The sequence below is a fragment of the Indicator indicator genome, chromosome 9 (genome assembly GCF_027791375.1).
Source record: "Indicator indicator isolate 239-I01 chromosome 9, UM_Iind_1.1, whole genome shotgun sequence".
NCBI lineage: Eukaryota > Metazoa > Chordata > Aves > Piciformes > Indicatoridae > Indicator > Indicator indicator.
Genome location: NC_072018.1, coordinates 23,724,920 through 23,752,030, shown reverse-complemented (window position 1 = coordinate 23,752,030; position 27,111 = coordinate 23,724,920). Strand labels below are relative to the sequence as shown.

General features: G+C 36.8%; 1 protein-coding gene across 6 annotated transcripts in view; it reads right to left on the bottom strand.

Moving 5' to 3' along the window:
* Window positions 1-4,846: 4,846 nt before the first annotated feature.
* PUM2 (pumilio RNA binding family member 2) overlaps window positions 4,847-27,111 on the bottom strand; it is a 61,004-nt gene continuing 38,739 nt past the window's right edge. For 2 of the 6 annotated variants that reach the window (XM_054383707.1, XM_054383708.1), the window contains exons 11-21: window positions 25,244-25,387; window positions 23,931-24,212; window positions 18,977-19,213; window positions 12,083-12,350; window positions 11,421-11,550; window positions 10,022-10,156; window positions 9,629-9,766; window positions 7,859-7,984; window positions 6,764-6,885; window positions 5,344-5,536; window positions 4,847-5,036 (exon numbers count right to left, since the gene is read on the bottom strand). In XM_054383707.1, the coding sequence (XP_054239682.1) occupies window positions 4,905-5,036; window positions 5,344-5,536; window positions 6,764-6,885; window positions 7,859-7,984; window positions 9,629-9,766; window positions 10,022-10,156; window positions 11,421-11,550; window positions 12,083-12,350; window positions 18,977-19,213; window positions 23,931-24,212; window positions 25,244-25,387 (1,907 nt within the window). In that variant the 3' untranslated portion in view covers window positions 4,847-4,904. The remainder of the gene's footprint in view (window positions 5,037-5,343; window positions 5,537-6,763; window positions 6,886-7,858; window positions 7,985-9,628; window positions 9,767-10,021; window positions 10,157-11,420; window positions 11,551-12,082; window positions 12,351-18,976; window positions 19,214-23,930; window positions 24,213-25,243; window positions 25,388-27,111) is intronic. The other 4 variants (XM_054383709.1, XM_054383710.1, XM_054383711.1 and 1 more) reach the window with 3 other exon arrangements.

Genomic DNA, 27,111 nt, shown 5'->3' with positions numbered 1-27,111 from the left:
AATGCTGCTCCCAAGATATACTTTGCATTAAGTGAGTCTGGGAGAATTGGAGACGAGGATCTTGAGAGCAGAACTATCCCCTCCCACCTGCGTGCTTTAAGAGTCATGCTCCATCTTGTGCTGTTTGTGATGCAAGGAATGGCTCAAGCTGTGCTAAAAGCCCAGCCCAGATTCAGGAGTAGAAAGTGAATCCGCCCAGCTCCTTGTGGTTAGGACATACTCCTGTGAAGTGAGGGAGGTGGGTTCAAAACCCTGAGGCTGATGAAGGAAACTAATTCAAGCATCCAATTTGCTGGCCGAGTTCCCTAACCACAGAACCAGCACACAAAAGGGGCAGGCTCTTTCCAAAGGGCTGCTGGAGGAAACGCTCCTGCACCACCTCACTGAGGAATATGAGCAGTTTGGTTAAGCTTGGTCTTCCCTGCTGGAGGGTGGTAGCTTCCCAGTAGCCTCCATGTTCTCAAACATAACATGTCACATTGGGCTTTGGTTCACTCTATTGGATAAAGCAGTTGCCTCCTCTTCTTAATATGAGCACTGCACTAGCAGGGAAAAGCCCATATTCTGTACTGACTCCGGAGTGCCAACGGCACTCGATACCCATCCATCTTTTCCACGTGGGAGGAGGTGATCTGGTCTTTCCATGACAACACTGCTGGTTTCTAACCCTTTCTTTTAATGGAGTGAGGGAGGTCTGGGCTGCTCTGCCACACAGGAGTGCTGATACCCCAGGCTTATCCTGCAGAATCACTCAAATTGCCTCTTCCTGGGTGGCAGGATTTATATTTGCTAAGTTCTTCCAAATATTTCTATCTCAATTTTGCACTCTATGCCTTGGGGAACAAAGCAGAGCCCTGACAGGAACCAAGTTTCCTCATCCTTAAGCCAAGAGGTGCTTGAATTGGCAATCTTTGGGCACAGACAATGGCTGTGAGCGTTTCTGACATTTACAGCCACAGGAAGTACTTCAAATTGAAGCTCTTTGAGCAGAGCCAAGCATTGCCTGTAGCATACACTCACCAAAACATCAGTGTTGCCTGTAGACAAATGAGATCTTGGGATCACATCAAGTGCTACCACAGTGTATGCGGTTTTAACAAACTGACAGCTGCTCCTGCCACCCTGTCCTGGGCTGTGGACCAGGGCTGGGACAGCCAAGATAATTTACAGCATGTGGTTCCTTCCTTAAGGAGCAACACAGAACTACATCATCACTGAACAAACCTTCAGAACCATCTGCCACTCTTAGGATACAGGATCACCAGTCTCTTCTCCCAGCTTTACTTCCCCACTGTCTACTCATATGCTGAACATCAAACATTCTCATGGAACAGAACTGATTGATAGATCAATTACCATGCCACTACCCAGTGAACGCACAAGCATCTCCTCAGATGCTTGTTCCTTAGAGCAGAGGGAGGAAAAGTGACTAAGCTGGTTTCTGGATCTCCACCAGCACTCTAAAGCATCTAGTCGTAATGATCCCAGAAACCTCAATCTTCCCCCCACTCTGATGAAAACATATCAGTGGATCTAGCAGGCAGCAATGGAGGCAATAGTGTTAAGATTGTTCTGTCCATAAGGGGCCACTTAGGTGAGTTATTTTAACACCCTAAAGCAGACTCACTTGCCCTGCAGACAGACAAACCACTTTGCTTCACACCTTCAGCTAAAAGTGGTTCTTTGAGAAAAATCCCAGGCAGTTACAGAAATGAATGTGGATCCAAGGATGCTGCAGACAGCTGACATCTCAGCCCTCTCAAATGCTCAAGGGCTCATCCTAGATCTGGTGGTGTACAAAGAAACTATCAACAGGCTGTAGGCCTTAACTATACACTGATAAAGTTGGTTTTTTTTTGGAAGACAAGATAAAGGTTTAGCTGCTCAAAATCAGCCTCTGGAAACTTAAGGATCCAATACAGGATTCTTCAATAATAGACTGATGCCCATCAGATCTCTAGAAATGAATTACATTTTCAGAGCTGAGCTCCACAGGGAGCAGACGAATCATGTAACTGAGAATGTAAAGGAACGGCTGGTTTCCTACAGGAAAAACACAAGACCAGATGTATTTCACACAGTGTTATTCACACATTTTCATTTTGATTTTTACAGTATATACACATGTGAACATTACATTATTCAATATGAGCCACCTGGAGACAAACCTAATCAAACTGGTCCATAAACAATCTATATCAAAAAGCAATACTTGAGCAAAAGGTCTAGTGGTTCTACCCAAAGTCTGAAATAGTTGAAAGGAAAACCAGTGATTTTCATGTTCCTGGAAAAAATATGTGCAAATTTTAGGAGAGCAAGTGGAAGATCATGTTCAAGATACTGAAAACACTAAGGATGACAGTTATAGGACTGTTGAAATTCAACCATGGCATGAGTGCTACAGGGACAAAATACTGGGACACTACTAGCTTCTGTCTGGACATCCCCCAAAAGCCTCACTTACTGTCTTACACATTGTCACCTCTGTGGTTACAACACAGGGCATCTGTACACAGGGCAAAGAGAGTCACTGAGGAGAAATCATGCATCCCAGCAAGTGGGTCAAAATTCCTCCTTTATGTGACTATGGAAAAACTCTAGCTCCAGTGACAAAACTTATACCTGCAAGAAGAATTTTGTGAACTGCCATACAAAAACTATTTGTCAATTAGAATTGTGCTTACTAAAAATAATTAGGCCTACTACACCACTTAGTGCAGACACTAAATGAGATTCAGAAACAGCAAGTAGGCCAGAACAAGCTTTCCCATTTGCCTGTTGATGAGCTCACACTGCCACACAAACAAGCAGCCCTCAGATGTATGCTTTAACATGATTTATGTATACCTGGTATAAAGAGCAACAGACAGAATTCCTTACACACGTTTACATCGCTACTGTTTTCCTTCCTCTTGATCAGAGCCCTACCACAACAGCCTTCTATCTGATCAATGCTCAAGATGTTCTTTTCAAACCATCTTGTTGATCAAAACTTCAGGTTAAAGCCATCTAAATGAATGCTTTACACAAAATACTTGCTTCAACAACATACAAAGCACTTTCTTTATCTTTCAGAAACTGAATATACAAAGTAAGCTTTTTCCAAAATATTTCCATAGGCAAAGGATTAAAAAGGATTTTAATTATACACATATGGTCACAATTCTGCCTTAAAAAGATCATTGGGAAATGTACATAAGGCCGCTTGTAAATGTACATCATCTTTATGTTACTGTTACAATGTCATATGTCCAGAGAAAAAAATTGACAGTATCATACATATTTGCTTTACGCTGGGAGAAGGCTATTCAAAAATACAGTACTCTTCTGTACAAAAAAAAAATCATGCCACGTTTATTAAGATGGAAGAAGCATTGGTTTCTGTGATAACCAAATATTTCAGTCCATTTCTTACTATGCTCATTATCCCGACTTAAAATTTGAACAGATTGATTTCCCAAAGTGTCCATATTAACAGAATCAACAGCTATGTTATAAACAAAACATAACATTTCTCACAATAGATAAAAAGAAAGCCGGTTCATATTTCTGAAACCATATAAAGATAGAATTTAAAAAAATCACTCTTGATTTGCTGAAATAAATTTACATTATACAACACTATATGCCAGAGGGAGAAAAGGGAACTGGGGATATGAATATACACTAAAATGCAAATTTTTGTCCCAAAAAGGGGTAAAACAAATTACATTTACAGCATGAAGGTTTACAAATGTACATCTGTACAACCAAGGTAAGCATCACTACTAAATTAGCAAGGCTTGTAATAAACATCGAAACAAGAGATCTGTTTTCAAACTGTAAACTTACACCTATTAACTACACGTATACAATGCATATATTTATAGGAAGCAAAAAAACAAAAAAAAGGCTATCTGAATATTTAGTCAATCATGCTTAAATGTTGAGCTATCAAGTTTACTTTTCAGTGGCCCCTTTTCATCAATACCTATTTTTTTGCATCTACAGTGAGAAAGCAAAATAAAGGCTCAACACTTTCAAACCCTTACAATTCTATATGCAAAATAAAAAAATACAAATCTCTACTCTTCCTGCGTGGTAAAACTGACTGTAAAGTTAATACAGTTAATACAGGTTTCACTCCTTTTCCAACAGTGTACTTTACTGTGTGGAAATGCCACTGTCATTTTATTCCCTCTGCCTTGTACAACAATTAAATATATAAGTATATACAGCACTTTTTTTAATACATTGCTAGAGAAAACCTTAGGGCACCGTTTAAAAAAACCTGTCTCCACAGCAAGGGACGAACGCGAGGCTTTTACAGTTTCTCTCCTTGCGTCACTCCCTGCTTCAATCTGCTGTTTTGTTATTTGGATAGTATGTTGTGAACCACCAAAACACAACTTAACTTTTCAACATGTTAAATAAGGTTTATGCAGCTGATCGATTGTAATCTGGTATAAAAGACTTCACACAAAAGGGAAAAAAATAAAGATTAATTCTATATACAACTCTATAAACCTGTTGTGCTGTGATGCTGGGCAGACCTACCAGATTGCAAGCCAGTGTATTAAAAGAATACTGTACTTTTTCCCCTTAAAAACTATTTCAGTGACTTTACAAGGTAAAAATTTACAAAATATGTGACAGCTATTTTGATACAATTACATCATATACAGGCATTCTGTGCTTTGCCAGCCATCCAATCTGATAGGTCTCCGGATCAGGGCTGGAGATATTTTTTTCTGCTTTTTTTTTTTTAACAATTCACTCCCCAAAAATATACACAAGAATAAAAATTTTACAAATGGATGAACAAAGTCAATAAATAGATTTAAAAAAAATCAGAACATTTATAGTTAAGTTGTATGTTTTGATCATTCACAATGCAATTTTTGTCTTCCATTTCTTTTCCTCTTTTACAGCATCCCATTCGGTGGTCCACCAATTGGCCCCAGATCAGCAGTGTTCTTCAGGTAATACTTTTCCAGCTTGGCCAAAATGTGTTTGCCATAGGTATATTTACGCAGAGTTGTGATGTGGGGTCGAATCTGTAAGAAAAAAACAGAATGGATTTACACCAGCAACCACCAAATAAAAAGAGAAACCCGTATTTCTTCAATTATAAAGATGGCAGATACTCTATTTTCACTGACAAGCTGGCACAAAGAGGATAAGAAACCCAATTTCTGAACCTGAATATATTCTGCTTTATCAGGTGTTCCTGAATTTAGTGTTTATATGTCATGCTCTAGGCTATAGAAGTGGTGAGTTTTACTCTGGAAGGAAAGGTTATCCTAGCAGAAAAATTACTACAGAGAGTATATTCTGACCCAACAAAACAATATAGAAGTATACCTTGTGCATTATTATCTTCCTCTGAGCAGGTTCAGCCATATCAATCATCTTCTGAACAACATAGTTGGCATACTGGTCCTTCATCATGGTGTATAAGGCACTGTGAGGACCATCATTCTGGCAACAGACCTCATCAATAAGTAAAGCTCTTTCACCACGAGAAGCGTGAGTTACACATTTTTCTACCACATTGCTGAAAAATAAACCAAATGCATCTTGGGACTTAAGCAGCAATTTTACATTTATCTGAGCAGTTCGTGTCTTAACACTGCTAAAAAGCACACCGTAAACACATCAAATCCTGATTTCCAAATTGTTAGTCTGTAATGATTGAGGGAATTAAAGGATTATAAAACTAATTTTCTGATACTTTTTCTCTTGCAGGAGAGATTTTTTGCTGGGCCTAGAGTAAATACCCTGGACCTCAGGCTACAGATGCATTCTAGCATGTCTATTTTGGTTGTGGGCCCTTTTAAGACACAACAGAGCAAGCTACATCTGAGGCTTCCTGCTTGTTGAATAAAGGTGTTTTCTAGAAGCAGGCCTATATTAGAGATGGCATCAAATATTTTTTTCTGTAGAGGAAGTATCTGACTTTCCAGATATCTCAGAGGCTGAAAAGGCAATCAATGACCGTAAGACAACAAAGTGATACTGGTCCTAAGTTTGTTCTTTAGAAATTATGCAAGTTCTATTGAGAGGATTATGCATAGTTCTATTTAGGCAATGAAAGATAAAACCTTGCTAGTCTGCATGCAATCAATTTTCAAAATAAATGCCCCCATGATGTTACAGTGCCACTTGTACTTAATGACAAGATTAGTCTCAATAAATCATCCAAGAAGAATTCTGAGGTGTGTTTTTCTTAGCAAAAGGCACATAATCTGTACTTTAGCAAAAAGCACCTAAGAATGAGTTTAAGGTTCTAATTTTAGAGTAGTTACGGACTCCTACAATAGTCTCTGAGACTTCTTAACACATAAAATCCTTGTCAGGATGAACTACTGCTTTTTAAAGCTAAGGCTTTTTATACTTGTCAATTGCTTGGCTGGACAGATAAGACAGTCAGGAATCTCAGCTCATCATTAACAGTGTATTAAGCAAGTCCTAGGACAGCTTTTCACCCGGCTCTGGGGATCCTCACATGGAAACTTAAGAGTCCATTCCCTGCCCTTGTACATGATGAACAAAAACCACCCAGTAAACTGGTGGAATCTTCTTTCTTTTGCTACAGAACTGCATTTTCCCTTTCCCTTCCCCAGTATAGTATAAAAATACTACTATCATTCACCGCTATAAAAACACGACATATCAGAAGGCAAGTTACACAGCAGAAGAAACCCTATAATATCCTTTTTTGTAACACAATAAATAAAAATCCAATACCACAACTTTAAAACAAATGAAGGCTGTGCAGTACCTTGCAAATTTGTGTTGACTCAGAGCTAGAACTTTTCCTCGTATTTCTGAAACTATTTTACTCTTGTCTTCAGGACGACCATGCTCCAGTACGTGTTGAATAACGTAATTTCCATACTGATCCTGAAAATAAGATGACTTCAAATTTCTTTTGTGTTCATATCAGGTAATCCACACAGCTTTTTGTATATTTGTGTACACTTTCAAATTACTATTTGTGCACTTAAGGAAACATACTATAATGTCAACATTATTGAAACAAAGCAATGCAAGAAATGGCATAAGAAATTACTTCATGGACCACAAAATTTACATGCAAAATGTAAATAATCTGCAAAACCAGAGTTTTGCTAGAGTACCTCTTATCCTCTTAAAGAAAGAAATGCTCAAAATTTAAGATTATTGCTCTTTAACAGTTGTAACATCTTCCTAAAGTTTGGTTCCCCAAGACAGTTGTGTTTTGATTGGAGACTTCGATATACAAGAAATCACTGTGAAAAATTAGACTCGGAATATGCAATAAAAGGCAGTTCTTGCCTTTTACTGTGTGGAAATTCCTATTGAACACTAAGTCCCTTCCAGCATTTTAACTGATTCAATTTCAAAGCCATTTGTAGCACTCTTTTTGCTCTCTGAGACCAAGACAGGAAAATTATGTTGCATAAAGTCTTTTGCCTTCTTTTAGAAAAGATGCTCTTTTTGTGTAAGAATATGCAACATTTATATTTTCAACAATGTATTTGTGTTTAGACATTATCAGAAACCATCTGAAGGACATCTGAGTGAATCAAGATAATCTGCAAAAAGGTAACCTTTGTAATAAATAAAAAAATACTAAATCTGTGCATTTAGAACTACAGTAAAGCTGCAATCAAAAGCCTAAGAAAATGGCTTTTTATATCTTCTTTGCCTCCCAACTTCCAAATTCATTTTCATTAAAACTATGGAAGGAAAAAAAACCAAAATAATCAATGTGTAGAAAACTAAAAAGAGGCAAATGCATTCAAACTATTTCTTAAAGTAAGAAATAGGAATCAATTATGACAACAAAAAAAAGGTGCAAACTGTGTTTAAAACAATGGGAATGCACACTCACCTGCACTAGCTGCTCTGTGTGCTGATGCAGTTCTTCTAAGATTGGCAAAGTCTGCTCAGCAGTGCAATGTTCCAGAATACGCTGAATTACTCTACAACCATATGGATGAGTTGAAAGTACAAATACCTTAAAAGAAGATTGCAAACTCAAGTTAGACCAACTGAAGTTAACAGATGCAGGAATATTATCATGTTCAAAATGGAACTGAACATGCCAACTACTTTTATAAAAAATTTTGCCTGCCAGTATCAGAATTTCATCTCCAGAAGTTGTCAGAAAAAGATGAAAATGCAGAGATTGTGTGTCAAGAACTACAGTTATTATACAACTAAGAACCCAAGTTTTCATCACAGTATTTTTGGCCTATTTTGCTGTAAAGGAAAGCCTGACAGTATGACACTGTTAAGCACTGTTCACCCTTCAACCTTTAAACTTTGCGCTTATTTTTCAAATGTTGAGATTTTGATATTTTGACAAAGGAATTCAATTACTATGGCTGATTTTTCACTAATTTCACATGGTGGCACATACAACATGCTCCCTGTTACAGATAAAAAGTTTGCAAGTAATTATTAAAAATCTTGCTTATTTCTTCTGCTTGCTTCTCCAGAAGCCAGGTTTGTATTTTGGGGATCAGTTCAGAAAATTTACGAGTCAGTGTTGGTCAGAACTGAACACAGAACCATGTCTGCTTAGACACTGACCCAAACCATGCAGGCAGCTGGAAAATATACATACTGTGACATGATGTGACTGAAGTGTGGCATTTTTCATATGCCATTTCAGATTAGCTGATACATTTTATATATAATTACTTGGAGCTGAGTATAGATGTGCAATAAATAAGCAGTCACATTTTAGCCAAGGGGATCTACTTACAGTTTAGAAACTAAATCTCATCTACCCAAACACACTTTTTGATGTAAAAGGACTTGACCCTAGAAACATTGGTATGCCATTTACTATTACATACAACAGTAATTCAGGTATTACTGTTGTGTAAAATGTGAGAGAAAAATATTGTAGATTTTGTTAAGAAATACGTTTGGCCAGGCATTAAAGTAAAATTTAGTAACACAGCCAAGTTACTAAGATTTTTACAATTCTTCTCAAGACTATAAAAATATCAGTTTGTCTCAGGGTATTAAAATCTTATTTAGCTGCAGCATATTCTCAAGCCTGCAGCACAGTATCAATCCTGTATCAACAGCTTTTTTGGAAACAAAACAAACTCCCCCAACCTTAAACAAATACCTCCCCTCTTCACTTAACACTAGTTTGTATGTAAGGAACAGATTAGTGTATTTCTTCAAAGTATTTCCTTAATGATGGACATAAATTGGGAAACACTGAAAAAAAGACTTGCAACAGAAAAGAAAATGGCAATTTTAATGAAAAATATACACTAGAGAACAGATATTTTATATTTCTGTATCAACAATGGCAAAATTATAAAGGAAATCTCAAAAAACCCCTAAACTAAACAAAAAAGCAACCTACCACAAAACTGAAACAGAAAGCCTGGTCTCAAGTCAAACACCTCTACTGGTATTTATAATACACCCAAACAAGTCTTTCTAGAGCCTCACCTGCAACAGATTAATCTTTCTACAGCATCTGAACTATTTTTTCAACAGCTTTTCCATTTTATCATCCCTTCTTTTTTCTACTTAAAAACAGGCTGTCAAAAACTATCCTGTCTATGCAAATGATGGAAAAAGATCTGCAAATCAAACCAGCCCCACAGAAGAGGAAATGAACTGACACTACCTGTCCTTTGAACGCGTCGATGATGAACTGGAGTGACTGGGGTTGAACGCACTCAATACATTTTTGTACAACGTGGTTTCCATTTTGATCTTTCACACATTTCAGAACATGACCATCCAACTCTTTCACCATTTCATTCTGGAAAAAAAAGATTATCCTTGTCTTTTACTACAATTTCTTTTTCTTCCCCATCAAAGGGGGGAAGAAAATGTTCCATTTCATCCTGCCCAATCTTCACATTCACTAGTGGTTTACTTATGTATCTCACCAACTTAATTCAATTTTTTAGTCCTTAGAGCATTTCATGATGGAAGGTACAGTCAAAATTTTAAGCAAGTAAAAAGATGGATGCAATAAAAAGAAATAACAAAAAAAAGTGTTGCTCTAACTTACAATTACCTGCTGGTCAGGTGCGATTGACTCAAGTGCTTTCTGAATAACACGACAACCATACATCTGAAGGGCTAACGGCAGAACATGACCACGAATGCGTGTTGCTAGGGCTAGCTTTTGATCCAGGCTTCCAAACTAAAAGAAAATAAATATGCTGTTAACAAATGAAGACGTATTATAGCATGGAATTACCACACCAAAGTACTTCCATAAGGTTCACTGTGTGCCTTGAATGGTATTCTAAATACAACATTTTGTAATATTCCACATTCTAGTCACATAACTGCTATCAAATGCACGACCTTGAAAGACAAAAGAGAAGATCTAAGTAGTTTATACTTGACTGACTGTGGGAATATATCAGTGCAATATTCCACTTATTTAGACAAATTATGCTAACATGAAGTAATTAGAAATTACTGTAATTTATTAATTCAAAGCAGATTTTTTCCTGATATCTCAAATTTGTATGGGTTAGTGTGTCTTACATCTTGTATACAATAAACAAACTGGTAACAGGAGGAAGGAATTTTCAACAGCTGAAGTGGATTCTTCTTAACTTCATGTGGCTTAAAGAATTGTTCTTATCATAAGCACTTTGGGAAATCTAGAAATACTTGGGCTTTGCAGAGTAAAAACAAAATAGTTTTGCACACTGGCTATAGTAGAGTATAATTCCACCAATGTTTCTGAGCAGTAGCCAAGTCCTGCCCATATTATTCCCTCCATGGTACCACGACAACTTTCTGTGCTTCTCCATATGAGCAGAGTAGAAGCCAGTCAAACTTCATAACAATACATATAACTCTGTTTCCAGATGCCCACACAAGCTCCTGAGATGGCACACTACAAGAAACCACATAGAAATGATCACCTGCACAATCAGCCGGGTGGAACCAGTAACTATGCAGCATCACAGAGAACTGTCAAACCCCACAGCTGTGGCCACCTAAAGGCTGACAGGGTTGGAGTCTCCACAACTTCTCTGGGCAATCTGTTCCATTGTCTCACTACCCTTGTGGTGAAGAAGTTCTTCCTAATATCTAATCTAAATCTAGGTTTCCTTTCAGTTTGAAACCACTACCCCTTGTCCTATCACTATAATCTGCTGAAAATCTCTGAAAATTACACTAAAAGACCTGCAAAGCCTAAGCATGCAGCCTGTGCATTCACCAATGTTCACCAGCGTATGCACCAGTGTAGAGAAACTGTGACTGCTATGAATAAAAAAAGCAAGGGATACACAGCACCAGACACATGCACAGTGTTATAAGGTTGGGTTCTGTGGTAAAAGCCCAGTAGAATTGTGCTGTGTTCTTGAGAAAAAAACAATTGAATTTAATCAGATTTTACAGCATTTCATTTGCATTTCTGTTCATACTCTTAGCGTTATGCTTACCTCAAAGAACTTCTGTATTACATAGTTTCCAAACACATCAGTCATCAATTGATATGCTGCTTGCAGGATCTCATTAAATACCATCTGGCGCTCAGCTGGAGTAGCTCGCTCCAGCTTTTGCTGTATAAACCTAAGTGCAAAAAGGGCAAGTTATGCTTTACATAAATGATAGCAAAACCTTTCAACTACTGTTTCAATGAGACACCTCAAAATTTTAAAGCAAGTATTCAACATTTATAAAAGGTATTAAAATGAAACTAGTGCCTTTGCATATAAAAGGATACATTTTAGTAAAAATAAATAAAAAAACTTTCAAAAGGATTACAGATGAAAATAACAGTAAGTACCTGATGATGTATTAATGAAAAATGGTTTTACTTTCCAGATGCCAGATATTTTGTTTTGTTTATCAACGCCTTTTTGATACCTAGAGTTTACAAGTCTAGTTATTAGGCTATTTCTACACTGAGAAGTTCTGCAAGCAGCTGAATTTATACTACTTTAATAATGAAATTTCCTACAACAGAAAAAGGTCAGTGCACGAGCACAGACTCCAATTAATGGCATGCTTTATATCAAGACGACTAGCAGCACATTCAAATGTTTGATGTCAATCTAATATTGAAACAGTGAAATATTATTAACTTTACTGTAATAATTACCTAGAACCATGCTGGTCCTGGGAAAATTCAACAATATGTCCAATAAGGTCTCTTAGTTGAAGATTAGGGAAACGATTGTTTCTGAAATCTTCCAGCAAACGACTACGTCCAGAAGGCATAATGTCAGACCTACTGTAACGGAGGCGTGAAGGAGGGAAGAGCTGGCTGGTGGAGCTAAAAAGACTGGAGGTGTTTGCTGCACTGCGATACTTTGCTTCGGCTCCAGGTGCTGCAGAAATATAGCGACCACTACCATTTGTCAGTCCTCCTACAAGGAAGCAGTTCTGTCAGTAAAAGCCATAAGGGAAATGAAGTGACAGCAAAACAGTAAGTGTACTAGAACTACAGATACACCTCGGAGCCAAAGAAAACAACAGGGTTGTCTTGTTATTTATATTTACCTCATTACAGTTGGAGGAACTAGATAGTTTATCTTCCAGTAAATAAAACCATTTTCCTCATTTTTATTTTTATGTGAAGGGCACCAGGAAAAGAAATGTCATTAGAAGAACATAACAAAGCAGGTAAAGTGAGGACCCACTCAGATTTACAGAAACTTTAGAACTGGGTGGGCCTTAGCTTAGTGGGCAGATTTCCACTTCACAAGTAATACTGACAAACTCTTGTTAGTAGTCTTGAAGTTAGCCAATTGTTTCAAAATAGACCATGAGATCTGAACTACCCTTCAGTCCCTACTGAGGTACCTTTCCAATTTACAGTGTGAAAGGGCATTTTTGTAGAGGCACATATGGTGTCTCTTGTCATGCTGTACCTGTCTGCAGGATACTTGGTGACTTCAGCATTGAATGCTTTTAATCTGCTACACCTCTTGTAAGCACTAAGTATGTCAAATTCCAAAACAAGGTAACTAAGAATGTTCTACTCTAAAACAACCAAAGATATAGCAAACTAAAGTTTCTTTCAGAAACATAAAGGTCTCTCCTTGCTGTGTAAACATTCATCACTCATTACACTTGGTCTTTCCTTTTTACAAACTGAATTGCCTTCCTATGTTTAGGCCCTACTCCTTTTCGCCAGTGATCCTACCTACAGCCTTCATTGTCTCACAGTCCCATGAATTTCTCCTCATACACTGCTCTCTAATCAGTTCATGTGATTCTGAACTCCTCCAGTAGGCTTCTCTCCCCTCCACTTTACAACAGGCAGCAATTACCACAAGCAGCATGCAGACAAAGCATCTTTCCCAACTACAGTAAGACAATTCTCACCTAGAAAACTTAACACTTACTACTTAAAAAGACCCCAACCCCTTAAAATGATTAAGTATCAATTAGAAAAGGAAAGTATTTTCAGTTTCCCTGTCTAGAAAGTGACACAGTAACTGAAAGCCCTTTCAGAGTCAGCAGAAGAAATACCTACATCTGAATTAAGGGGGAAAAAAAGTTGCAGTATGTGCTGTTTGAATGGTGCTCTCTTACAAAATTAATTAATTAAAAAAAAAAAATCATCTGCAAGTGCCCCAGCCAAGCCTTACTTTGGTTCCAAGTATTTACAAGGCCAGGCAACAACAGTATTACAGTGGGCTGGTAATGTATTAATGGCGAAGCATCCTGTTGGAAACGTCAAATTGCAATAGCAGAATCTGAGACACTAATGCTCCGCAAGACATACCAAGCATCACATTTATTGCACTGTGTAGAACTGTGTCCTAAAATACAAACAATTATCATTTGTTTTACAATTGGCTTTCAAAATTCAGTGGTAAGAAGCACTAGAAGGTTGAGGAAATACTTTATGTCATGCAATAGCCTTTAAAAATCACTAGGTTTCCTTTTAAGTTAAAGCCTCTTAATTTTTTACAACCAGAAAAAGCAAGGGTTTTTTTAATTATCACTTTTAGTTCTCGTGGACAATTGCTATTTCCTGGAAAGAGCCAACAGAGCCATGATACTAAGACAAAAAGGAAGAAGAACCCAAACATTCTGTAGGTGAAGCAGCATGCGGAGTGATGCTCTACAACCATTCCTCTTCTAGAAACGGCCTTCTAAAGAACAAGTTATGTACTAGAAGTGATGGTACTTCTCATTCTAGACTGTTTACATACAGGACTGAAATCCTGGCCTCCCTGTAACACTGCTGCCACCAGAGGGCAGCAAAGCCTGTGTTTCCAGAGAAGGCTTGCAGGCTGCTTTCCTCTGTTTTAGCACCTCTATGGCTCCACTGACCACAGCAACAATTCTGTGCCAGCAACTAACAGGACAGTATCGATTGCATGCTCACAAACTGCACGGCTCTAACTAGCAAACACAGCAATGTACTTATACATGTGAATTACTTCAGGTTTTACTTCAGGAATTACTTCAGGTTTGTGGTGTTGTTTTTTGGTGGTTTTTTTGGTAGAGGTTTTGGGTTTTTTTGGTTGGTGGTGGTAACTAAGTCTTCATGCAAGTGTAAATTAAATGTGACAATTTCTTCAGTAATTAAAATGGAAACTTGGTAGCTTTTAACAAACATGCTATACATGTGTAGTAGTAGAACTGCACATATACATTTCACCCTCAGGATTATCAAGCCTGTCTGAATTTTAATTTGGGAACTATCCCTTTTTAAGATGACTGTGCTGCACCTGGGAGACTCCTGTCTAGCCTGTGAAACTACTTCAGACAATCATGTTAAGCAGATCATGACACAGCAAGGCTGCAAACATATCCACTGTGCCTAGAAGAACCTGTCATGGTTCAAAAGTGCACGGCAAGCTTAACCTTATAAAACCCTGAACACTATTAGATATATACTTAAAAAAAAAAAAAAGTATTTGAATAGGTAACTAGCTTTTCTTCTCATGTAATCTTTTATTTCAGCAGCAGTGTTACAGCCCAGTGGCAACTTTGCAGATCTGAAAAACAGTTAAGATGCCCCAAATAAATGCACATTGTTACAGGTGCTGACTATATGCAGACTTACTTTTGCATACAATTGACTATTTTCTTAAATGTTGTAGTCATTACTTTTTCAGTCCAAAACCATCAGTGGATTAGTATGAACACTAAGGATACCTGGTCCCATTCATGGAAACTTTTGAAATGAAATACTGAAATCTGAATTATGTCCAGTTAACCCAAATCCTCCTGGATAGCCTACAGCATCCACATGACTCTTCAACAGCTAAGGACATCAATTTTACAGATTCTGATTACAACCTAGAAAGGTAACAGCCTAGGTCTTATAAATGATTTGGGCAACATACCCTACCGAGTGAAGTACCTAATCTAAATTGAAGTTTCAGTGCAACACTGAAGTTTTAAAATCGTTACCAGGCATCAGTATAGTGTAGCCACATAATTTCAAACCATTGGGAATAAAGTATGCAGTTCGTTCTTCAAATAATCACTTAGCTATCATTCTGATCTTGTAAAACAAAGATCTCTGATGCAACGGATAATATTAAACTGTTTTACAGTTTAATTGAACCTAAATCCCTGTGGCTACTCTACAGGGAAGAAGGGGCACAGAGGTATAAAGTGGATATAGACCATCTGCAGCAGAGCCTTACTAAGCTTCAAGGACACCAAGCATGTTGTATTACCAACTCTTCAACATGGATAGCATACTTGATGGAAAACATGCAAAAATATTACAAACTGCTCTAGACATATTTATTTAGATATCATTAGTCTGTTAGTACTTATTACTAAAGTATTTCTCCAATTGTTTCTAACCTGGACATAAAAGAGACCTACTGCACCGTGACTGTTGTTTGAATCACTCAGCATTACTATTTCCTAGCATGCAGGAGCATATGAACACTTTAAATTTGCTTTCTACAAAGTATTTGCTCATCTGTAAAGAAGTAGATCCATCTCATCCTCAGCTGAGAAAAGTCCAATCTTTGTATGGGAAAAAGAATCACACACATATGCACATTATGTATGTATATTTTACACATTAATGCAAGTGCTTATTATGCCTGGTTTACTTAAGCCCTACAGAGCAGGTACACAGCAAAGGCAATGCAAAGTTCCCCATACTGCCTTGACAAGAGGCCTTTATGCTTACCAAGAACAACTACTTCTAAAGATAAACCAACATCAATCTAAACTAACAACAAGCTTGTCTTGCAATGCACAGAAATTACCTCCAAAAGCCCAGATTTTAAAAATCCTACCCTACATCAAACCCTTAAAATGCTGCAAGGTACCAAACAATGCAAACACTACCAATTTAAAAGGATTTTTGCTAACATAAGAAAAATACTTTCTCTTGAAGTTTTTTGTTCCTGGGAGTGAAAGGGTAGTTCAAATTCATGACCTTTCTGCTCCAACCGATTACGGTACAGAAGCGGTTATAGAAAACTGACAAATCCCTTCAAATACAGGAAAACTGACACTAAAAGTAATTAGCACATTCCTGTTTTAGGATGTGGGAAAAGCAGTGGCGAGAAGAGAGAAAAACAGTAAAATACCATGAATTTCTTGTAAAAGGGAAATTGGTCTTTTAAGCTACAAATTGCAGTGGTGTCTGACAAAGGGGTTATAAATCATGCACCCTTTCCCAGTATTGTGCTCTAGTATTCTCGTGGTTGAAACAGGAGCAACCCAGTTTGATGTCCATATAAAATAAATAGTAGTTACGTTTAGCTGAACCTGTTGATATAAGCAGGGAGGACAAGAAGTTTTGAAGGTGGAGGGAGAGCTGCATTTGACAGGCATTATCAGAATACCAATGGAAACTGCATGCAGACATGAACTTACAATGTTGTTCTACTCTGAAAAGTGACTACATGATAATCATATCCTTCTTGAGATACCCACTTTAACAACATTTCAGGTTTAAATTCTCATTTGGCAAGAAAGTTTTGCCTTTGTATTTGTTATATGAGAGAAAAAAAAAACAAATGCTTCCAAGAGTGGTTGAACAACACACTAGGATAAATTTTGAAGGACAATTAACTGCAGAAAGTCTTGAAATTTTTGCAGTGGTGCACCGTGTATGTTACTGCACAAAGATATGACACAAGGTAGAGTGCAGATATGAAAACATAAAACAAAACAAAAAAAACAAAAACAAAAAACAAACAAAAAAACCCCAAACCCACCCCAACACCCCCCCCCCACCAATAACAAAACCCAAACCACCAAACCCCAAAAAACTACATTTTTGTAGCAAAAATCTAAGACTTCCATTTCCAAATTTCAGATTGATTTGGTAAGGTAGCAAGAAGTTTACCCATAATCAAGGTCCACTTCATCTGGAAGATGAAGGTAGGTAGTACATATGGAAGCCAACAAGATTGTGTCAATTTTCAGAGTACAACTGAACATTCCAACCTTTACACACTGATCTAGTACACAACTTTAACAAACTACTATGTTTAGTTCACACTGCCAAACAGTCCAAAATGGATTAAAAAATCATTATTTAAAATGTCTGCTGAAAGAGGTAATTCTCTATATTGCTCACAGCTTATTTTCTCAGAACTGAAAAAAAAGTCTTTTAACATTTATCGAATGTGAAACAACACAAAACTTTAAATGTTTTGAATTTTAGATAATGCCTTCCAAAATTTGGTTTATAGTTTTCAATGATATGAAAACTATTGCAAGAGTACTTTGGTAAGAAAGAAAGACAAAGATTTCCATGATAACCCCATTGTCAGATGTTCAGAACTTTCTCAAAAGCCTCCATTTGGGCTGAAACTTTCCATGCTTGGTCTCAGCCCAAAGGTGCACTTTGTAGACCTGAAAAAGGAAAAAAGGTAAGTAAAAAAAAATAAGACGTGCTGAAATATCCCCATGCCCAGTTTATTTTGGGTATTCAGCACTTAACCATGAAGGGGATACTGAACTGTAAATATAATATATTTTAATAACTTTTAACCTTGTTAAACAAATCAGTCACACATTTTTCACTTGAAGTGTTATTTTGGTAAGCACTTTTACATTTTTTTCCTGTTTTACTCGCACTAATTGATGTACAGGGGATTATGTTGCCTATTTCGTGCACAAAACTGTTCACTGAATAGTTACCGAAGCAACAGGCAACTTAATCTTGAAATACCATCCAGTTTCATTTAATGATTTTTGCACTCAAATTAAATGACCACAAATATTTGCAGTGAAAAAGGGGAAAATTTATCAATTAGCCTCAGGTTAGAGGCTTTGATTTCTAAACATATTATGTAGGCTGTGGTGGGTTTCTTTATTTTTTTTTTACATTTTATTTTACTTTTTTTTTTTTAAGGCTGAGCTCCCATGTCATCTAACTAGCAAAAAAATTTCTAACAGATTACCATCATCACTCCTAATAAAAATCTGATAACAGAGAGCCACCACTGACAAAGCCTTTTCTACTTTCACAAATACATTTTCTTTTTATCCACCAGCCTGGTGATAAACTGTTGTCTTCCTGGCAAAGTGTCTGGGCCATGAAGTAGTTGGCTCACTGATTAAAAAAAATAACCTTTCAATACATTTTGCATTGTGAGCTTTACTCATTTTTCTATTTTATCGTGGTAAGGGACAGTAGTAAAAAAATCACTTCACTGTTAAAACATACTATTATCTTAAAATGTCCTTAAGGCAGTAATATACAGAAGTAGAAACCAAGACAATTAACCTTTGCTTGTCATACTATTGAAGCATAACAAAAAAAGGACCAGTTAGTCTTACTGGGCTCTACTGGGCTTCTGCAAGGGAAGAAAAATCAGTTGTTGGCCCAATACTGCAAAAAGCTGAGTGCCCTCCACTGTCAAATCAATGAGCATTTGAACATGCTCTTCAACTTTCAGGAATGGCCCCTCTTCATTTCAAAATTGTTTAACAGCAAAGGTAATGTGACATCTCTTATGCAACATATATTTTACACATAGAAATACATACACACATACAAACAAAAAGTGTTTTTTTGGTTTTTTGTTTTTGTTTTTGTTTTTACCTAAATGCAAACTGGATGAGGATCCATGTGATGAAAGTGATGGCGGTGGCGTAAGTGAATGTCCTGGCGTTTGGCTTGGCAGAGGCATGCCTATTGGACTTGGAGAGGAGGAAAATCCCAGACTATTGTAAAATGGCTGCCCTATGGGTGCTAGGCTGCTACTAGATCTTTTGTACAAGTCAGAGCTAGTAGATAGAGAATCTCTCCTTGTGGCACTACTACTTGCAGAACTGCCAACTGAAGAAGAAATAAAAAGACCCTAATTACACAGTGTCAACTGAATAAAACCTATCCCCAACTACAGCTGGGCAATAACAGATGTGATCACAACAATTACAGCAATCGTTATGACAAAGACAATTACTGTGATAACCATACATGCTTTTCAGTAAATCTAAGTGGGTATAAACATACCACTGATAAGAAATTTCACCAATGCCCATGTCTTTCAACATTTCATTCTAGACTTCTCACAGTAATATTGCAGTACTCCGTTTTAACCGCCTGCCTTCGGGCTTTGGATAACTATGAAATTTATGAGATAAGATTACACTGTCACTTCATAGAATGATTCTATAAATATTTCCACTAAAGTCTCTGATAAAATTTGTTCCACCATAAATTATTTGCCTGACAGTGATACTTAATTTCAGAAAAATGGCTAGTTACAATCAGTAGTTGTTGTTTAAGGGGTCAGAAAATAGGCTATGTTGCTGTTCAGCAGTTTCTGAACTTCCTTGTTTGTGAACCCCTCACCTGTAGAAAAAAAAATGACTACTTAAAGTTCCCTATGAGAAGCATGTTTCTCAAAGAAGTGTTTTGAAAGGATATTATAAAGAAGGAATAGGCTAAGAAGAAGATGAGAAGCAGAGCAGAGAGAGGAAAATTAAGGTGAGAAACTGAAAATGTAATTTTACTGCTTGCAGTATTTCTGAAAGTCAATTTAGACGAGAAGCTTTGGATAAGGATAACAGTATATCAGTGAAGGATTGGTTATCCTGCACAGCATCATTCAGCAGGGTGATGAGCAGTCTAGGATAAATCAGGAGAACAATAAAAAACCTTTAGGAATGTTAAATTCTAGCATCTGTTGTGTATTAGTAGAATATTAAACTAGAATACCTATTTTAAACACTGAAAAATGATTATACTCATGAAGAAAACCAAGCTTATGGATATTTTTATACAAATCCATCACCTTAAAGTCAGTTTGGGAAACTGAGTTCTATTTCAGCTTAAAAGGGAAAAGGCCAGAATTTTTATTTCCATAATCTTTATCCTTGTCAGGTACTTTCTTGCTAAAGCTGGCAACATGGCCCAATAGAAAGGTCACCTCATACTTCTCAAAAATTTTAAGATGCTAATTTGTTTTCTTACAACATCAGCAACTTGGCTAATAATTTTCATGGCAGGTACCGGCTTGCACCATTTTTTTCAAAGATGTTCTGCCCAAACAACACTGCCATTTCAGAAGAGCAGGCATGGAAAGATGTTTTATCCTTAAGAAAATAATCTGGCTACCTATTATTTGAGAAGTTAATGCTTTCATGTACTCAGACCAATATGATATCACAAGGAGACCTTTATTTTCATGCTCTTTCATTGAGCTAGAAGTCTTAGCAAAATCACAGCTCATACAAGTTCAGCACAGGTCTGTTACAGACTCATAGCTGAAGACATAAGCTCCTGTCCACACACAGAACATCTGATATGGCTGATAAAAGTTTTCCCTGCAATTGAGCTTCTAGGCATCTGTGTGCCATGCCAAAAACGGGCTCTAAAACTGTTGTCCAAGATCCCACCTTGTGTTCAGAAAGCCCATCAGGCAGTATGGGAAGGAAGTTTTCTATTTTGAATGCAGAGGAGACAAAATCCAAACACAAGAAATAGACCAAGGAAAAAGGAAAAAATAAACCAAACCAAACCAGAACCAGGAGAGAAAGGCCAGACAAAGGAGCCAACAAGGAGACTGCAAGAAAAAGCATTTTCAAAACCAGTGGGACTGAGAATGAAAGGAAAGCAGATCTGAAGAAATGTTAGGCTGTAGAAGGTGTATGTGACTGTGGAGGAAAAAGACCGGAATAGTAAGCTGATGATGGGAACATCACATAGTACAAGCAGAAACAGAAACATATTTGGGAGGGGGAGGAAAAGGAGATAAATGTTGCCTGGAAACTGGGAAGGAAGACATACTAGAGGAGAAGCTAGAAGGGAAAGATTATGGACTATCTAGGCAAGGAGATTGAGAATAAGAAATAAAAAAAAAGCAAATCAAGTCAACAGTTGAAAGAAACCTCAAAATTTGAGACTAGCTCTACAAGTTCTGGCTCATCTAGAGAACCATGTGAATGTTAATACAGTGATACATGACAGGTTGTTATTTTTCCAACTATGAAAAAAGCTAAGCAAACTTTAGGTTTCTTTCGGGATTTATTAGATAAATTACTGCAGCTTAACAAGTTACCGTGAGCCAGCTGAGTTGCATTTTCACTCACACACAAGCAAAGCTCACAAAAGCAAGAAGATAATTTGAATTTGCTTACTATCCCCCTCCATCACTAAGCTAATGCAATTACACTTGTTGTAAGCCACAAGTAGGCACCTGGAAAGCCACTGTAGTGAATCTTATTTTTAGCTACTTATTAAACTGCAGTAACTTATAATGTACCTACACGTTTAAAATGGAGCATCAATAACTTTAACATACAAAAGCCCTGATTGTAAAGTATATAGAGCCATTTATATGGTATGCTTATCTGTGCCTGCCCTTACTTTGCTGTTCATTCAGCTAGAATATGTTCACCTTTGCATTTTTTGGAGAGCACTGTTTTTCGTCTGCAACAACTAAAAACATAAGGGCAAGATTTATATTGTCAGCTGTCAGTCTGGCTATGCTTTAACTGAAATTTAACCTTTACAACATACTGTGGGGAGTTACAAAGAAGCTGAAACTTTGGCAGATAAAAAAATTAAACTAGGTTTCAATTTGCCTGAACATGCATTAACTCCTCTGGGTAAATCAATTCATATATATACATACAGCTCAGGAACTCTTGAAAAGAAAAAAAAAAAAAAATCAGGAAGCATTTTTTAAAGTGACTATTATGGCAAGTACAACTTACACTTGGCAGAAGGGCACTTTCCATACACTTTTATTCTGATAAGCACCTTTCATCAGCACTTCTCAAACTGCAAAAGCACAGGCTTCCTGCTTCCCTGTGAAAACTACCATGCTAATTTAATTAAATCACCTAGGATACAGCTGCAAGATTTCAGCATATGCTGTCTACGCTGAAGGCTTTGTACAAAGCTCTGGAACTGACCTTTGCTACAAAAAAAGGGCTTAATCTCCTGTGCCTGAAAGAACTACGCTGAATCTTCTTAAATAGATACACAGCTAAAATTTTTATTGTATGGAGGTTCTTGTGATAATGCTGGATAAAGACTTTTAAAACTATTCTAACTAGACACTTAAAATGGGTGCTCTGCATTAAATATGCAGATATCCTTACTAGCTGTCAGTGAAATGTTATATAGAAACATAGCTGCTAATAATTCACTGAAATCCTAAAGTAGCTCAGGACAAATTATATTGCAAAATACAGCACCTGGATAACACAGTTACTTTGTTAAGATTTAACTGTTGTGACATAATGAAAAATTGAAACTCCTACACAACTGAGTAGCCTTAAATTTGACTTTTCCCCCCTCCACCCCCAAATTAAAAATGGTCTGTTTACAGTCTCCTACTACACTCTTTAAAAATCAGATTTTAGAGTGGATCAGCATAAAAATTCCTAGCATTAGTTTTGTTAATGTAAATAATTTTCCAGATTATTTTATGAAAAACAGCTGCATTGATATGCAGTATATTTGATGCCACTATTCGCCTCCACTTTATTACCAAAGAACAGGTATCAGGTTTTAACACTGAAGGGTGTGACTTTTCCTACATATTCAGCTATCTTGTAATAATCTTCCCTTTTTACGTTTCTAGTTTTTTTTTTTTTAATTTCCCTTGGGGAATTTAATTTTTGTAAAGAATATTGCAAGAGTTCATATATTTCCCCAATTTCTACCTATCTGCAGATACTTGAGATTATAAATATGCTCAGATGTAATAATAATAATAATAATAATAATAATAATAATAATAATAATAATAATAATAATAATAATAATAATAGATGTTCATAGCTGAAGGAAATATTTAGAAAATCTATTTTCCTTGCTTTTCTAATACTGGCTCTGAAATATAAGAAAACCTACCTTGCATGTTTCAAAACATTGTGAATATTTAATTTCTGCTGTAGAGCAGAAACATGACAGCAATTTTATTTTAATTTTTTTTTAATACAACTAGGTTGATAATATTTAGGAGCATCTGTTAAACCAATTTAAGGTCCCAAATTTGCACAGAAGTATTTAGTCTTAACTTTGGTATTAAGCTTTAATGTTTTACAAATCTTATTAAAAATGTTATAGAAACCAGCAATTCAATAATAACTCAAATTTAGAAAGTTATAAGGTATTTACTCTTATTTTTTAAATCAGAATTTTTCCTGACAAAACTTACAACAAAAGAATGCATGTGTCAACTGTCATCAATTGTTATTTTTAAACAGTGAAAGAAGTCTGCCTTGAAAATAAATTTTAAAAAAGCTTACTAAAAAATGAATAAATTTCTGGGGCAGATTACAATGCTTAATATGGAAAGGTGTTTTGGAGATATCTATGACTACAGGGTATTCTTTAAAAAAACAACTGCATCTTGTATACATAGTCCAAGTGAATTTTAAACATTTCTTTTCTCCCCTACAATATGTTTAAACATGAGTACCCTATTTTTGCATTCTTTTTAGAAATGCATGTATATAAAATATATCTGGATACAGGTACAGTTTTTGGATTAACACAGATGTCTCACAATTTCCTCACTATATTAACAACCTACCTGATGAGCCAAATCCACCAAGTGCAGAGCCGATAGCTGCTCCTAAGGAGCTGCTACTTCCAAAGCCAAGAGATGTGCTTCCTGGTTGGCCAGGACCATGTGAAAAAAGGGAACTGCTCTGGGAGTTATTGGTCAAAGAGTTACTGCCATAAAATGAATTGGATTGTAGGCTACTATTTGTTTGCTGTTGCTGTTGCTGTGGCTGGGCACCAAGTGGCCGAAATAGACCGTTCGTGGCTCCCGCGAGATTGTTTGCTGTTCCTCCAGCTGAAGCAGCTGCAGCTGTAAAACACGTTTTCAATCATAATTACTCTCTCAAACATTTCTGACTGAAAATGGACTATTCAGATCTAAATTGTATTTTCTTCAAGCAGAAATTCACATAATAAAGGACTGTAAGAGTCTTTATAGCATTACACATTCTTAATTACCTGAGGGGGAGAACAGGAAGATGACAGCATATGTTGTAGGCTAATTGAGGCTGTAGAACTGTTCTTGTAACTGAGGGAATTTCCAGTGTGAGTTCAGTAAGGTATTACTGTTTACTGAACTGTGCTTTTATACCCAAAGTTGCAATAGCAAAGTTTCAGCTATGAGTCATTCAAAGACATCTTTGGCTACTAATGTCAACTAATGTATGCATAGAGAAAGAATCCTATAGATTAAGTTAAAAGATTTTATGAGCAGATTAACTTCATTAATATCTGGTGTTAGTAATTTGAGTTTTAAATTTAACAAATGCAATAAATATAATGGTTCAGCAAAGAAGTACCAGACCCCTGCTAAATAAGAAAAAAAAAAAAAAATTTAACTAATACTCCTCCTCTGCTGTCCATTCTATAGTTTTTTTTTTTCTTTTGCACACTTTTTAGGAAAAAATACTTTCAGGAGAAAAGCACAGCAAGGCCCCAGAGCACTCCATCATCTTCTGCCAGGCCGAAGCAGTGAAATGATGCTTTCTAGAGGACACTGTTTAGGGGACTGATGAGAAGTGCATGTTATATGCATGGGGAGAGGAAACGGGAAAATGTTCCTGACAAACAGCAATTGCAGAAACATGCCTGCATATGTATGGGAGAGGACTGCGCATTTGAATTAAAAAAGGGAAACTACATGTCTGAGAAACAGTCTCTCTCAGAGGAAAGAAGGTGACAATATGAAAGAGACCATGTATGGTATATCCTTCACAACTAGAAAACTTCACAAGTGCACAAAAACCCCACATCAACAATATCAAATACTAATCAAACATCATTATTGTTAAGATTCAGTACAAAAGTGGAAGAAATCTGCATGCAGAATCAAGTACTTACCTGCTTGTGCTGCTGCAGAACTGATTATAACAGGAGTTGAGGCCACCAATCTGACTGGTGCTCCAAGGCCAGTTCTTGCTCCAGGGCCTACTACTAAGGCACCAGTCTGATCATAATACGCAGTAGGAGCTAGTACTTGATAGCCTGCACAACACAGAATGCAAGAATTAGTAGTACAGAGAGTTTCATACAGTCAGCATTTCTTCTCTCTTTGAAATATCTGAAAACAAACAAAAGTGAAAACAGCATTTCTGCAACATTGCCTTAGAACAGCAACAGGACATCAGCAGGAAAAACAGTGAAGATTTTAACACTGTGTGACAAAATGTTATTTAGGAATGCTATTATTATTATAGTTATTATTTTCAAGGTTAACTAAGGTTCTCTATACTAATGACAGGGGGGAAAAAAAAAGTCAAGGTTGAAAAAATCATGTATCTATTTTTGCAGGTCTAAGAACTGAGATTTGCCTATTAAGTCAACTTTCCATGTGCATTCAGAACAAGAATTAGCAGAGCTCTCATAAAGACCTGGGCCTCTAGTTCCAGGTGAGTACCTCACCAGACTTCCAAGTAATTTTTTTCTCCTGTCCAATTTCAAAAACATCTGTGTAATCTCTTCTAGATGCCTTGATCCAAAAACAGAGGCAGAAATACCATCTGCCTACTGATCGAGTAGTTAGGGTGCTCTGCAGGAAAGCTGGAGACAAGGTCCAAATTACCTCACACTAAGAAAAATTTCTGAAATGAAAGGGATTCGACAACTGAACATGAAAGGAGCAATGCAAATCAGATCTCTAGGTTTAATTCATGATTCTGGAAATGAACACACTACTCTAGTTATAGAATCTTGTTATTACTATTGTTCCAAAACTCTTTGTTCTCACTGCTAACTACTCATTTTGCTTTCCAGGCAGATCTGCCTACAATGAAAACAAGCCTATTTTCCAAGGTGAAACATCTGGGGGAAAAAACTCCCCAAGGATAACTTGCACAGTATTGCATAAATTAAATTTACTGGAATTAATACTAGTGCAGTTTAATACCTTAGTTTTAGATTTTCTAAAATAATTGACTAGTATGACTGCTGAATTAAAAAATGGAAGCAACAAGCACTTACCTTTTAGCATCACAAAATGCCTAATTTCTTTTGATACTTCTTTGGTACTATCTGTGATAGCATCCACAGACAGGCCATTTGAAATTAGTAATAATAAAATAGGTCATAAGCATCAAGATAATGTCCATCACAGAGGGTTCAGGCTATACATGAGAACTGATGGGTGCTTCTAGTTTCTGAAATGAATACATTCTGACCTAAAATAGGAGGCCGCTTGGCTTTCTACTCAAATCTACTAAAACAAAGCAATGTAGGACTATTTGTGAAATTGCTGAGACCTTGCCAAGTGCATCTGCAGCCGCAAAGGTAAAAAATTATTTGCTTTGACATCAAAAATACAATTTCAGAGAGACCATCTGAGATCAGAGTAAGTAATTTAAGAATGGCTGTCACAGCAAAACTTGTCTTCTGCTTTCCCTTCCCCCACACTACTCTACAAGCTTCGCACTCCACCCCAGATAGGTGAGCACAGAGATAAAACCTGTTTCCTATCCTTCTCTCGTAAAAAATATGGTGACTTGCCAGACCTTGTCCTAATTCCCTCCTGCATGTTTCAGAATTTATTACCTCTCCATCACATCATCTCCTCATTGTGGCTGTGCGGTTTCCTCCAAATTAACAACTATTAAAGCTCATTTCAGTGCCTTCACATTCAAGCTTAACTATGGTCTTTCACTATAACCAAAAACCCCAAACCAATCAAACCATAATTTTTGCTTCCTAATCAGTTCCTAATAATTCCTTTTGTT